The 15,328-nt window shown below is 53.3% G+C and overlaps 1 protein-coding gene across 1 annotated transcript in view; it reads left to right on the top strand.

The window, feature by feature from the left end:
- CATSPERD (catsper channel auxiliary subunit delta) overlaps window positions 1-13,810 on the top strand; it is a 39,915-nt gene extending 26,105 nt beyond the window's left edge. Inside the window, exons 15-22 of the mRNA XM_027085377.1 lie at window positions 719-777; window positions 2,337-2,415; window positions 3,101-3,153; window positions 5,882-5,956; window positions 7,306-7,434; window positions 8,662-8,845; window positions 12,240-12,397; window positions 13,571-13,810. Of these exons, the coding sequence (XP_026941178.1) occupies window positions 719-777; window positions 2,337-2,415; window positions 3,101-3,153; window positions 5,882-5,956; window positions 7,306-7,434; window positions 8,662-8,845; window positions 12,240-12,397; window positions 13,571-13,808 (975 nt within the window). The 3' untranslated portion in view covers window positions 13,809-13,810. The remainder of the gene's footprint in view (window positions 1-718; window positions 778-2,336; window positions 2,416-3,100; window positions 3,154-5,881; window positions 5,957-7,305; window positions 7,435-8,661; window positions 8,846-12,239; window positions 12,398-13,570) is intronic.
- Window positions 13,811-15,328: the final 1,518 nt, after the last annotated feature.

Here is a 15,328-nt window from a genome sequence, read left to right as displayed (position 1 = left end):
CCCCCCCCTCCAACTCGGATCAATAGGAGAGGGGCTCGGCCTTGACCCACTGGGCCAGCCAGGTCCAGCCCCCTCAGGGTGTCCCTCGTCGGACCTCCTTCCTGCTTCCCTTCCTTACACACACCCAGATAAGGTGCTGCAGAATTTTGAGGGGACACAGACCCTGCCCCTCCCCCACCCCAGGCAGGCCGCAGTCCCCCAGAGAGTGAGGGCGTCAGGTGTCACACAGAAGGGGCAAGGAGGATGTGGCGGGGCGCCTGACCCACCCGGGGAAGGCGTGAGACCTGAGTTATCTGGGTAAACCCTGGAATCAGGAGGCAAGCCAGGGCCACCGGGAGGGTCTTGGCCAAATACGGGTCTGGGGGATCCATAGGGCAGAGCCAGGCTCGCAGTCACAGCAGGGAGTTGGGACTTGACCCCAGACCACAACAAACTCTTTGGATCAGACCATGTCACATCACAGCTAAGTAGGAGGGGAAAGTAAGTCACGCCCCGCTGTGGGTCCCCGGGACAAAGGCAGGGAGCTTGGAGCAGGGGGGTCATTCCCATGAGCTTCCAGAAGCCTTTCACGGGCTTAGACCCAGAGGCAGGCTGGGTGGCTCCCGGGTTCCTCCTCCCAACACCCCCATCCCGCCCTCCGTCTCTCCTGAGCCCTGGTTGCAGGACCACCCGGGGCTGCTCCACTGCTGCAGTTGCATTTTCTCTCTTGCTTCCGCAGAACATTTCACTGAGGCAGCAGCAACACTGGGGCAGGGCTGACCCCAACTTCACCTCCAGGTACGTCATCACCGGATGGTAGCGGTGGGTGGCCCCAGGGTGTCCCCTTAGCAGGAGCCAAGGAATCAGGGCTGAGACCCAGACTCCCCCACTCCAAGGACAGTCAGGCAAGAACGATTAAACTCTTACAGGGAGACAAATACCATATGATATCACTTATTTGTAGACTCTAAACTGTGACACAAATGGACTTATTTACGAAATAGAAACAGACTCAGATATAGAGAACAGACTTGTGGTTGCAAAGGGGAAGGGGGAGGTGGGGGAGGGATGGGTTGGGAGTTTGAGGTTAGCAGATGCAAACTATTATAATACAGGATGGGTGAACAACAAGCCCCTACTGTATAGCACAAGAAGTAGATTCAATATCCTGTGATAAACCATAATGGAAAAGAATCTGAAAAAGAATATATATACAGGGCTTCCCTGGTGGTGCAGTGGTTAAGAATATGCCTGCCAATGCAGGGGACATGGGTTCAAGCCCTGGTCTGGGAAGATCCCACATGCCGCGGAGCAACTAAGCCCATGCACCGCAACTACTGAGCCCTCGCTCTAGAGCCCGTGAGCCACAACTACTGAAGTCCACATGCCTAGAGCCTGTGCTCTACAACAAGAGAAGCCACCACAGTGAGAAGCCGGCTCGTGGCAACTAGAGAAAGCCCGCGCGCAGCAACGAAGACCCAACGCAGCCAAAAATAAATAAATAAAATAAATTTTTTTTAAAACAATATATATATATATATGTATAACTGAATCACTTTGCTGTACAGCAGAAATTAACACAACTTTGTAAATTAACTATACTTCAATAAAATAAATGTTTTTAAAACTCTTAACAAATGGTAGTTTCTCAAAAAATTATATATATATGTAAAAGAAACACCGTGTAAATAACCTCTGAATCAAAGAATTCAGCTCAAATATATTCAGAGAAAAAATGTATAGCCCAAGCACTTTTATTATGAGGAGAAAAAATGGACCTAGTGATAAATAAACTAAATATTTAACATAAGGACCTAGGGGGGCAACAAAAAGAAATTATGGGAAGGGAATGAACCATGATACAATACGGAATGTATTAAATAGAGAACAAAAAGACAGCATAGAGTCAAGACGTAAGATAAAGCTGGTTCTACAGAAGACACCACAATCCTGATGGAGAAAAGACAGAATTAAAATGAACAATAGGAATGAAAAATGAAAATAAAAGTATGGATACCGAACCTGTTCAAAGAACAATGAGAAAACATTATATGCAGCTAGGTGATAATAAAACTGGGGCTCAGATGCTCTTTTCAATAAGTAATTATATATAAATTAACAAAACTGACTCAAGAAGAGGTAGAAACTAGAGGGAGGGTGGCGCCACCATGTGTGAGCAGATGTTCTTGGTCAATATTCTGGACCGACTGGATGAACAGATGAATGAATGAATGGAGAAATGGATGGGGGGATGGGTGGATGGATGGGTGGATGGATGGGTGGAAGGATAGATAAATGAATGGGGGGGGTTGTCGATGCTTTTTACTGCAATAACACACACTCCCATTGCCTTGCAGCATAAAGAGACCCACGATATCAACCATCACTCTCGACATAGCCAACAAAGAAATTTCATGCTTGGATCTTAAGCCACTGGTATGACCAAAACTTTTGCTGTCCCATACTCTTTTTTTTTTTTTTTTTTTTTTTTGCGGTACGCGGGCCTCTCACTGCGGTGGCCTCTCCCGTTGCGGAGCACAGGCTCCGGACGCGCAGGCTCAGCGGCCATGGCTCACGGGCCCAGCCGCTCCGCGGCATGTGGGATCCTCCCGGACCGGGGCATGAACCCGTGTCCCCTGCATTGGCAGGCGGACTCTCAACCACTGCGCCACCAGGGAAGCCCCTGTCCCATACTCTTTGTCCTTAATGTTAAGACTGATGACAGCAGGCCTTGGCTGGCTTGTCCCCTAGGGGCTGGCTAAGCTCACACTCAGGATCTGGAAATGGAGGTGATTCTGCCCTGGTTGCCAAGGTGACTGCCCCTTCCCCATCGTCTTCCCCCAGGGCTGTGAGTCAGGACTCACCAACCTCGGAGCAGGTGTACTAGCTGGGGGTTATCAGATGGCGGGACCTTAGCGGTGCCCCATAGATCAGGCAGGCTCTTAGGGTTTGACTCTGTGAGTCCCAGGCACCTGGACACCGCATTGCGACCCAGGCGCAGGGTTTCTGGTCCCGGCTGCGTCAAGTGCGCCCCCTCGTGGGCTTTCATGGTGCCCTCGCTGAGCGGGGTCAGCATCCTCATCCCCTCCTTGTCTCTCCACCCATCCCCCCGCCGATGCAGACAGCCCTCATTTCAGTCGGTTGTGACCTGGAGAAGAAGATCGTCATTCAGAAGTGAGTATGTCGATATGGGGTGGGGAGGGGGTGGCGAGGTGGGGAGTGGGGACTGGATGAGATGGTCACCATTGCTTCACAACTGCTAAAGTCGGGTGACACTACTCTGTCTGCTTTTACATATGTTTAACATTTCCATAACGAACAGCTCAAGAATTAATCCTAACAGATTAAGTTAGAGTCTACAGTGGGTGGCTGCCTCCTCCACACCGACTTGGTGAAATTTACATGTTCTCCCTGCTCCCTCATCCTTTGCTCATTCCCTTTCTCCCTTTTAGTCCCTGAGTTCCTCATTTTGATTAAAATTGCTCAGAGAGGGCTTCCCTGGTGGTACAGTGGTTAGGAATCCGCCTGCCAATGCAGGGGACATGGGTTCGAGCCCTGGTCCGGGAAGATCCCACATGCCGCGGAGCAACTCAGCCCGTGCTCCACAACTACTGAGCCTGCGCTCTAGAGCCCGCGAGCCACAACTACGGAGCCCGCGTGCCACAACTACTGAATCCCGTGTGCCTAGAGCCCGTGCTCTACAACAAGAGAAGCCACCGCAATAAGAAGCCTGCGCACCTCAACGAAGAGTAGCCCCCGCTCGCCACAACTAGAGAAAGCCCGTGCACAGCAACAAAGATCCAATGCAGCCAAAAATAAATAAATAAATTTATAAAACTGCTCAGAGATTCTGGGTTTAATCGCCCGCTGAAAATTTGAGGAACTTTGCCTCCAGGATCCATAGTTACTGCGGAGAACGCAGCCATGAGAAACCAAGAAAAAGAAAGGAAGAACCCCTGAAGACTGGCCAAACTGCCACACGGTCTCCCCTTCAGGCGGTGGTGGGCCAGCAAATGGGCGACAGCCAGTTCTGGGGGAGCCCGGATTTGTAGCATTTGCCAACTCCCGTGGTGTAAATGCTCCCATGGAGCCTATAGATCACTACCAAAGTGAGTCTATACTGGCTCATGAAACTCCTGAGGATATAACAGCTGGCTCTCGGAGCTAGTAAGAGCCAGCCTCAACGCTCCACTGCATGGGGCAATAATAAAGTCAACTGATGGTTTTACCAGATTCTCCCCCCAAAAGGGAGACGCTTTATTGAGTCAATAAATGATGTTATCAGTATTTAGAACATATGTGCAGGAAAGTCTTTAAAACAATATTTTCAAAGCTGCTGCCATAAAGAGACTGGGAAAGGTATTTGCCACACGTGTAACTAAAAAAGGACTTGTATCCAGAATTTATAAAGAATTCTTACGAATCAGGAAAAAAAAAAAAAGATAAACGTATAGAAAAAAAATGGGCAAAAGGCTTGAGCAGGCACTCCCAAAAAAGGGGGGGGAAAGGCTGATAAACACGAAAAGGTGTTGAAAAAGTGGTCAATTTCATAGGAAAATGAAAATGAAAGCTACGTTAGAGACCGATATTCAGCACGAGCATGGCAGAATTGACAAAGCCTGGAAAGTAGTACTCTAAGGATGGGAACCCCCTGGCAGCCTCAGGAACCCCCAGACATTGCTGGTGGGCATGTACATTTTTCGGCTGCTTTGGAAAGCACTTCTTTCCACCAGCAATTCCACTCATGCACGTCTGCACTGATCTAAGTTCCAGAATGTTCTCAGCAGCATTATTCTGAATAGCTCCAAGCTGGAAGCAGGCCAACTGAAATGTCCATCGACAGAAGGATGGGTAAACCCAGTGCAGGGTTTTGATACAACAGAACGTCACCGCAGTGAAAACGAACGGGGCAGAATTGCCTGGATGGATCGTACAAACGTGGGCGTGGAATCAAAAGAATACACAGCATGATTCTAGTCTTAAAAGTCCAAAATCAGGGGCATTCCCTGGCAGTCCAGTGGTTAGGACTCTGCACTTCCACTGCAAGGGGCACAGGTTCCATCCCTGGTTGGGGAAATAAGATCCCACAAGCTGGGTGGCACAGAAAAAAAAAATCCAAAATCAGGCAAAAATAAACTACAGTCAGCCCTTGTATCTGCAGGTTCCGCATCCGCGGATTCAACCAGCCAAGGGCGGATGGCGTTTAAGTTCGTGGTTGGTTGAATCTGTGGCCGTGGAACCCGAGGATACAGAGGCCCCCACTATGGGACCTGAGCATCCTCGGATTGTGTTATCTACGGCAGGTCCTGGACCAACCCCCTGCAGATACCAAGGCAGGACTGCATGTTGCTTAAGGATACATGCACAGATGGTAACAGTACAAAGAAACACAGGGAAAGGATTGTCTCAAAAGTCAGGACACCCAGCTCCCACATCTCCATGTGTAACATCATTCTCCAATACAAGGAATTAGGGCTCCTTGGCGAAATGGCTGATTCTAGGCCAGGCAGGGAAGATTCAAGATGAGCCTGGAGGGGCTTCCCTGGTGGCGCAGTGGTTGGGAGTCCGCCTGCCGATGCAGGGGACACGGGTTCGTGCCCAGGTCCGGGAAGATCCCACATGCCGCAGAGCGGCTGGGCCCGTGAGCCATGGCCGCTGAGCCTGCGCGTCCGGAGCCTGTGCTCCGCAACGGGAGAGGCCACAACAGTGAGAGGCCCGCGTACCGCAAAAAAAAAAAAAAAAAAAAAAAAAGATGAGCCTGGAGCATCTTGGAGAACCAGAAGGTAAGAAAGGGCTCAAAATCCAACCAATGGGGAGATAACATATGTTAAAGGGAACAATTCACAATTCTTTGGTCCCGCATGGGTTCAGGCAGCTTCTCACCATCTTTTGTTGCTCACAGTGAAATCTCAGCCTGTTACAATGGCATCCTCGACCCCGTGGCCCTTCAGGACAACTATAGCTACGTCATTGAGAGGTGAGCCCCCCCCCCCCCACCGCCAACACACACACATGAACCAAAGGCGAATCAAGAATCATTATTTAAATTTTTATTTATGTATTTGGCCGCACCGCGCCAGCATGCGGAATCTTAGTTCCCCCACCAGGGATTGAAACCCCCTGCAGTGGAAGCTCAGAGTCTTAACCACTGGACCCCCAGGGAAGTCCCAAGAATCATTTTTAAACCGTAATGGAAAAGCAAACAAATTTTTTTTGAAGAAAGGAAAAAAAGAATCGTTTTAAAATGGATACCCTGCCAATTGATATCCAGCCCACAGGGAATCCGAGGGAGCAAGCAGACAGGTAGGGAAGGCGGCTGGGCCTTCGGGGAATCAGTGTGATGTGGCAGGGCCCCTGGCCCAGGTCTGCACAGGCTCTGCCACCTGCTGGGCCAGCTTTCAGACCCCTCCCCAGCCTGCCACCAGCTCCTGGAGCCCGGTCCCCTATTCATCCCAGCTAGCGGAGTTGGCCAGACACTGTCCAGCCAAGGCACGAGGGGGTGGCCGGCCAAAGTGACCCCCTCTGCAGGGCGGCACGGACAGCCCCTCCCACACTGGTGCACACCACCAGCCCCCTGGCACGGGAAGACACTCGTGGGTCTTATATGACGTGACCCTCCCCCCTCCAACACAAGCCAAGAGTCCGTCCCCCATCCAGACCCACGGCCCAGACGGAAACTGGCCCTGCTGGACTTGCCAACCAGTGAGGCTGCAGCCAGAGAGCCTGGGGGCATGAGAGTGTGTGAGTCAGGGTCTCCAGAGAGAGAGAAGCCCCAGGATGTATGTGTGAGACAGAGAAACACAGAGGCACAGAGAGACAGAGACAGAGTGACAAAGACAGAGATTTATTTTAAGGACTTGGTTCCCCGACTGTAGAGGTCTGGTGAGTCCACAGTCTGACGGGGGAGGCTGGGGGCTGGCAGCTCAGGGAAGAGTTGCAGTTCTAGTTCAAGGCCATCTGCAGGCCGACTTCTTTCTTGCTGGGGGAGGCCCATGTCTGTTCTACTCAGGCCTCCAGCTGCACCCACATTAGGAAGAGCACTGCTTTACTGATTTCAATATTAACCTCTGCCCCAAAGAAGAGCCTCACAGAAACACCCAGAATCACATCTGACCACAGTCGAGGTGCTGTGGCCCAGCTAAGTGGACCGGAATGTCAACCACCGCAGGGGTCCCAAGGTCATTTCGACCAGGACTCTGAATCCCCCGCTCAGACACGCCTCCACGATCGTGACCCCATGTGCAGGGAAGAAGCGGGGCTGTGGGTGGGTGGACGTCCGGGTGCCTGGCGGGAGCTCGCCCGTGTCTGTGTCCTGCTCTCCCACAGGGAAGCCTACGACCCCAGCTTCCGGGGTCAGAAGGCCACGGAGGACCTGGAGGTGCCTTACCACTACGAGAAGCTGGGCTGCCCCATCCTCGTCTACTACGACACCCCATGGAAGCCAGTGGTGGAACTGTGAGGACCCACCCCCCAGTCCACCACCCCGCCAGCCCCCCGCCGCCCTCACCATCATCACAGGCCCCCAGAGCCCCCTCCACCCCTTTGCTCTGGCCGCATCCTCTCCCTGCCTTTTCCCTCCGTAGCTCTCAGCTCACACATTCCCGTCCCCTTGCCCGTCTTAGCTCTGCGGCCTTAACAAAACACCACAGACTGGGGAGCTTAAACAGCAGACGCTGACTTTCTCACAGTCCTAGAGGCCGGAAGTCCAAGTTCAAGGTGTGGGCAGGCTGCTTCCCCCAGGCCTCTCTCCTTGGCCGCAGAGGCTGCCACTTCCCGCGGCATCAGGGCCCACCCTTATGACCTCACTCAACTTCGATTGCCTCGTTAAAGGCCCCACCTCCAAATCCAGTCGCACGGGGGTTAGGGCTTCACATAGGAATTTGGGGGACACATTTCAGGCCATGCCACTCGCTCTGCCCCCTTCCATGGATTCTGTCTTCCTTCATTCCGTCTCCACCCCCACACCGCCCCCCCCCCGCAGACCACTGCACTAAATAGTTGTTGACGGACTGAACGGTGGTAGAAACCACTCACACGTGGCAACACTTAGGTTCATTAGAATGTCACGTGTTAGGTCCTCGTGGCCTTAGTCCCACACCCAGGTGAGACTGTGGGCCGGGCACACCCCTAACGCAGAGCTGCCACGTGGTGGGGTGCCTGCCGGCCTGGGGTGAGGAAGAAGGGAAGGGTCCCATCAGAGGAGAGGTGTAAGCCCCAACCTGGCAGGAGACAAACGTGCATCCAAAAATAAGTTTTGTTTTTCTTTTTTTTGGCCCCTGCGTCTTGCGGGTACCTTAGTTCCCCGTCCAGGGGTGGAAGCCGGGTACGCGGCAGTGGAATCCCAGACCCCTAACTACTGGACCACCAGGGAATTCTCCCCCAAATAAGGATTTAGAAAAACCTTAATTCACCGCCCTAAATGTATACCTCTGGAATGTTTACAGGTGTCAAAAAATAAGCAACCCCCAGTCCCCGACCCCGACCCCGTCAGCGTCCTGTCACCACCTGCCACTGCATATCCGCGTTGACTGTCCCAGAAGTGCCAGCCTGGTGGGCGGTGGGGGTGGCCCTGCCCTGCCACCTCCCACCACCCCCAGATGGTCTCACAACACATCAGGGCCCCCAGCCTCCCCCACCCCTGACGGCCCCCCAGGAGCCTCACCTGTGCATGGTGTGTCCCAGGTGGAGGGAAGGAAAGTTCCAGGAGGTGGTCAAGGCCGAGTACGTCCTGCTGGAGGTGAACGGGCTGTTCACGTACACGTACTCCCTGACGGCCGACATGGCCCTCTGCAGTTCCCAGCCGCAGAACTGGACCACCATCGCCAAGACGGCCGGCGACAAAGGGCCCTTCGCCTGGGACCGAGAGGTAGGGCCTGCGTTCTGATTATTCCCAAAACAGGTCGCAGAAGGCGACGACTGGTCAGGCCCACTGTGTGTTGGGGGCCGACTCGGTCTGTCCGGGCTGCTGTAAAGATCACCATAGAGCCTGTGGCTTGTAACAGCAGCATTGGTTCCTCACGGTTCTGGAGGCTGAGTCCAAGATCAAGGCGCCAGCAGATTTGGTGTCTGGTTCCCGGGTGGTGCCTTCTGTGTCCTCACACGGCAGAAGGGGGGAGGGAGCGCTCCTGGGTCCCTTTATAAGGGCGCCAATCTCCTTCAGGAGGGCTCCACCCCCAGGACCTAATCACCTTCCAAAGGCCCCGCCTCCTAATACATCACCTTCTGGGGTAGGTTTCGGCATATGAATGGGGGGGGGGCGATGCAGGGCAGACATTCAGTCCCTGGATGGGGCGTCAGGGGATGGAAATGTAAGACGCACAAACTCTTTGGGAATCTCTCCCAAGGGAATCGGAGACGATCGGAGGTGTAGGGACGAAGGCGCTCATGGAGCACACTGCTGATGATGCGCAAATTTCTGGAACCATCCAAATGCCCATTATTTAAGGGGCTGATTATACTTACGGTCCGTTCTGCTCAACGAGCGTTTCTATCACGAACGTTGGTTGGTACACGATTGACAAATAAGGTTATGGTGTCAGTGAAAGGAAGATATCGCATTGTTCCTCTGGGGGTGGGGGGGGCTTCTGGCGCATATTAATTAGTTTCCATCCACCCTCAGCCTCTCAACGCCGAGGGCAAGAACACGGCGCAATGCGGCCACGTCACCAGCAGGGGCGCGCGCGCTCTTCGCGCCCAAAGCCGGTTCCAGCGAGAACTCCCGGCTCCTTAATTTTGTATTTGCTTTCTTAAAAGCCCGCAGCCTCACCCGTTCCTTACACCCCATTCCATCGAGTGAGTTTGGTCATGTATTTTGGTTGGTGACGTTGGTTTTATTTATTTTTTAACCGAGGTGAAATTCACATAACCGATAATGAACGATTTTAAAGCGTGTAACTCCTACAACTCGGGTATGCGTTTTGTGCATTCGCAAGGTTACCCAAACACCACCTCCCTGACCGTTTCTTAAGAAAAAAGAACAAGCCACACACGGAGCTTTGCTTATTTATTATTTTCTGACTGTGCCGGTGTTTGTATTTGCATTCTTTTTATTAGCCCTTTCGTTCAAAGTGGCATGCATAAATTGAAGAGATTGTCCCATTACTTTTTTTTCCCCATCAGCCCTGGTGGCCGATTTTGTAGAACCCTGAGGGTTTTTCTATCAAGACCGAGCCACAATGCCTGCATGTCCAGCACAGTCATTGGACGGGCTGTTAAAAAGCTCCTGAACCGCTAAAACTGAACCACTGAACCACTAAAAACCATGAGGTGGAGCTAACTGTGGCAAATAAATGGTCGTTAGGCAAAGCAGCTGTCTCCTTTTTTATTTCACATAGTTTTTATGCAGCCCAGCTTTTTTTCTTTTACTCCCAAAGGAGTTTTTAAAAAATTTTAATTGTGGTCAAATATGCATAACATAAAATTGACCATCTTAACCATGTTTAAGTGCACAGCTCAGTGGCATTAAACACATTCACACAGTTGGGCAACCGTCCCCACCCTCCATCTCCAGAACTTTCTCATCTTCCCAAACTGAAACTCTGTCCCCATGAAACACTCACTCCCCATCCCCTCCCCCAGCCCCCGGCCCCCACCATCTACTTGCTGTCTCTGTGGCTCTCTCTAGGGACCTCCTGTGAGTGGGATCACACAGTATTTGTCCTGCGTCTGGCTTCTTTCACTGAGCATCATGTCCTCAAGGTTCATCCACATTGTAGCATAGGTCAGGATATCCTTCCTTTTTAAGGCTGGATAACATTCCATTAGTGGGTACGGACCACACTTTTTATCCATGATCTGTCAGTGGACACCTGGCTTGCTTCCACCTTTTGGCTGTTATGAATGGTGCTGCTACGAACGCGGGTGTGCAAATCTCTCTTCGAGACCCTGCTTTAGTTTTCTGGTGTCTCTTCTTATAAGGGAAGTAATCCCATTATAGGGGCCCAACCCTCAGGACCTCATCAAAACCTTATGACTTCCCAATGTCCCACCTCCAAATACCATCCCACTGGGGGATGGGGCTTCAACATACGAATGGGGGTTGGGGACTCGAACATTCAGTGTGAGGCAGGGGCGCGAAAAGTAGGACCTGGTGACGGAGGAAGAGGAGGCAAGCGTCAAGCACGGCCCCCCCAGTTTCCAGCCTGAGCACCTGGGCAGATACTTGCTCAGGGATGAAGCTAGCGGTGGAGGGAAACACACACAGCTTCATTCTACACCTGCTGAATTCAAGGTGCCACCGAGGAGGAGGGAGCCCAGTGGCCAGCAAAACATAGGGAGACAAGTCAGGGCTGGCGTTGGTTTGGAAGTCTTCTGCGTGTTGCGTGGTAACTTAAGGATGTGTCTGCCAAAGAGGCCAAGAGGAGGGGCCGGGGTGGTGGGACGACTGTGCTGGTGGGGACGTGAAGAGGCAGGGGCTCCGTGGGGGACTGCAGGGCTCCAGGCACCTGGGGAACCATCAACAACCGAGAGGAAGTATTGTTGCCGTTGTCGCATCTGAGGAGGGCCAGGTGAAGTCAGGTGTTTGGCACAGCTGAAGTCAGGTGTTTGCCCTCCATCCATTCCCATGGCCCCGGCAGCAGGGCCTGGGGACAAACGACGCCCATCCAGGTGGCCATCCACACCGTGGACACGTTTGCTTTTTGATTCTGACAACGTTTGAACTTTCTCCATAGTAGTACACAGGACAGCTCTTTCCATTACCCAGCACTACAAAACAAATCAGCCCCGAATTCAGTGGGATTTACTGTTTCTCACAAATCCGTGGCTCAGGTGGGCAGCTCCTGTGCCCCACATGGCTTTGGCGGAGGCCACCCGTGCAGGGGCATCAAGGTCTTCTCACCCGTGTACAAGGCTTCTGTTAGGGACATGGCTCTCCATGTGGCCGCTGGGCTTCTGGGCCCAGAACATTGTTGAAAGCAGGTTTGGGGTTCTGCCCAGATGCTACCTCTTGATGGAGAGCTGTGTCCACACTAGAAGGGGAAAGGAAGAGCTTCCTCATTTTACAGTTGCTTGTGGGAGGGGGGCGGAATTCCCTGGCGGTCCAGTGGTTGGGACTCCGCGATTCCACTGCAGGGGGCACGGGCTCCACAGTCACAAATCGGCTGGCCTGCCCAGCGGGCACTTGGTCCTGGACTCACACCCATGGGTGCTGGTGGGTGGTGGCACCGGTGGGGCCGTGTGTGCGGCGGTAGCACCTGTGGGCTGGCACGGTGTTCCCCGGCCCCCGGGGCCAGCAGGCATGTCTCTGTCCTCCTCCCCAGAATTATGTGAGCTGCCACGACCCTAACAACAACGCACCCCTGAGATGGCCCAAAGTCCCGTATCAGATCCTGGGAGGCCCGACAGAGAACAAGGTCGTTTTCGACCAAAGAAACGGCATCTACATCTTCTTCATTTCCATCGTGGACCCATACTACAGGTGAGTCGCCCTGTGCCGGGGGCCTCTGGGGGAACAGCAATGACCAGCAGCCCTGTCCCTGCCCTCAGGGACCAGAGTCACACTCATGCCATGTCCAACAGGTGGGGTGCAGGGGCCGGTGTAGACTGGCTCCCAAACACTGATCATTAGATATTCAGGGATTTTGCAAGCCGGTTGGCTTCCCGCTGGCAGCTGGAGTACTGACACCATGGAAACCGACACTCATTACAGGCCGGCCCGACCCTGCCCCAGGAGCTGGCTGTCCATACTCGCCACCCACTGTGCTGTTCAGATCATTAACGTCTCCCACTGGGAGGGGGAATATGGGCGGCATTCTTCCCCGCTCCCCCATCACCTATCCCTTCCAGACGGACACAAAGTCCACCTCCAAAAGCGCGGGGAGACCCTGCCTTCCCTAAAGGTCCCAGACCCTGGACCAGCTCTGGGACGCCACAGGCGGAAGGCACCGGGGTGGGGATGCCCAGGGGAGAGAGGGGTCTGCCTGCAAGGCTCATCCCCTGCTCTCCCTGCACCTTGCCTCCAGCAGAGCCCCCAACGACTTCCCCCCCCTTACCTGGGTGTCCTTCCCTCCATCCTGCCATTCCCACCTGCTCGCAGCCACCTGAGGGACGCTTGTGGCCCCCCTCACGCCCCCCACTCCGCGTCCACCGTGATGAGTGCTTTGTTGGTCTCTGCTGCCCGCCCCCCAGACTGAGCCTGGGCATGGAGGGGGTGGGAATCCCTTGTCTCCAGAGCAGGGGACCACAGGGGTCCTGGGGAAAAATATGGCCTCTGCTAAAATATGTAAGATGTTAAGGAAAAACCCAAACGAACTTTTTGGCCAACACAATACAGAGACGACTGCAGTTATAGAGGATAGAAGTTAAGTGGATATAAATGGAACTCAGTGCCCGGAGTCAATGCTCCAGGCCCAGCTCTTGTCCCTGTGAGTTTTAAAACGTTTGCTGGGGGAATTCCCTGGCGGTCCAGTGGTTAGGCTCTGTGCTTTCACTGCTGAGGACCTGTGTTCGATCCTCGATCGGGGAACTAAGACCCCGCAAGCTGAGCAGCGTGGCCGAAAAAAAACAAAAAACAAAAAACCAGTTTGCTGGGGTGAAGGGTGAGGCCCCCAAAGGCGGTGCCCCACGGCCTCTCCCTGCCCGCCCCTCGCAGCTACTGTCACCTGGAGACCACATTCAGCGTCTACGTCTATGGGGCCTTCCCACTGCCCATCTTCCCGCCTGAGATCACCATCGTCCTGCTCACGGGGGCCACCCTGCTGTCCGTATGGCTGGCCTACCTGATCCCCGAGCTGCTGCACACTGAGCGGGGCCTCAGGGTCAAGGGCTTCTGGGTCAGGCTGCGCAGGAGATGCAGGAAGTCTTGTGCGTGTGTCTGGGCCAGGTGCTGAGCACGCCCGGGGCGTGGAGGTGGGGTGGCAGGGTGGCGGGGAGTGGGCAGAGTTGTCTTGAAATAAAGCGTTTGGTAAGAGAGCCGGTAGCAGCGGGTATCACTCATGGTTTGTGGTTTTTCTACACCCACCTGCCCCCCTCAACATTCTGGCGCCAGAGTCCCTTTGAACTACGGCACCTACGTGGGCTGTTAACAGTAAGGAGGTGGGCAGCCCAAGTCCTAGCGAACACGAGCTTTTGGTGAAATGAGCCCGCACCGGCATGTGGTGGGAGCACTAATCGGCAAGCCCCAGAGATGCATCGGACACTTGACGTGTTCTCTTAGAGAAACATGAGACCCAAGGAAAAGGGCGGGGGCTGCAGAAGACGGGGACGGGGGGTGGGTCCACCTCTGTTGATGAGCCCTGACATATACACAGACCGACACGCTTACGTGTGTTTTGTAATGTCCACGAATAAAATTTGGAAGCATAGCACATATTTTACATGTACCAGTGTTATGCATACATACGATGCACACACGTGCATGTACATGTGTGTGCAGAGGTGTGTATACATACATGTATATAACATGTAGGTGCGTAAGGCATACACATGCACGTGTGTGGTGTGTATGTGTGAGTGTGCCTGTGTGTGCATGTACATGCATGTTGCCTATGTGCAGATGTGTACATGCATGCACATGTATGTTTGCGATCTACATGTGTGTGCATATGTCTATAATACACGTTCATGTACACATGTGCATGCATGCGTGGGCGATGTGTATATGTCACATACGAGCACTGTATAATGTGCACACATGCGTGTAGATACCATGCATGCCCAGTGTACATGCGTGTATGCATGTGTACAGATACGTATATGCACATATGAGTACACGTATAGGTGTGCATACAATGTACACATACGTGTATATGTACGTTTGATCAGTCTATCCACCTGTTCAGAACTTCCCTCTCCCACACTTCATTCAAACCTCAGGTGGCATGGGACAGCTGTCTCATTCTAGTGAAAACTTTCTCATTAACTTTTCTGATCACTCTTAGGTTAAAAGAACACATCTGACGCTCATTTAAACTGCCCAATACTGGGAATTCCCTGGCGGTCCTGTGGTAGGACTCTGTGCTTTCACTCCTGGGGCCTGTGTTCAATCCCTGGTCGGGAACTACGATCCCGCAAGTGGCTCGGCCAAAAAAAAAAAAAATTGCCCAATACGGTCTCCACCCAGTCATTAAAAACCTCCACTCCCGGGCTTCCCTGGTGGCGCAGTGGTTGGGAGTCCGCCTGCCGATGCAGGGGGCGCGGGTTTGTGCCCCGGTCCGGGAAGATCCCACATGCCGCGGAGCGGCTGGGCCCGTGAGCCATGGCCGCTGAGCCTGCGCATCCGGAGCCTGTGCTCCGCAGCGGGAGAGGCCACATCAGTGAGAGGCCCGCGTACCGCAAAAAAAAAAAAAAAAAACAGAAACAGAAACACGTCCACTCCCACACCCACTGCAGTGGGCAGTCACCTCACCCG

Source organism: Aethalodelphis obliquidens, unplaced genomic scaffold (genome assembly GCF_003676395.1).
Source record: "Aethalodelphis obliquidens isolate GAN/ISIS:26980383/991018 unplaced genomic scaffold, ASM367639v1 scaffold53, whole genome shotgun sequence".
In the NCBI taxonomy this organism is placed as follows: Eukaryota; Metazoa; Chordata; class Mammalia; order Artiodactyla; family Delphinidae; genus Aethalodelphis; species Aethalodelphis obliquidens.
This window is presented reverse-complemented; position numbering and strand designations above follow the sequence as displayed.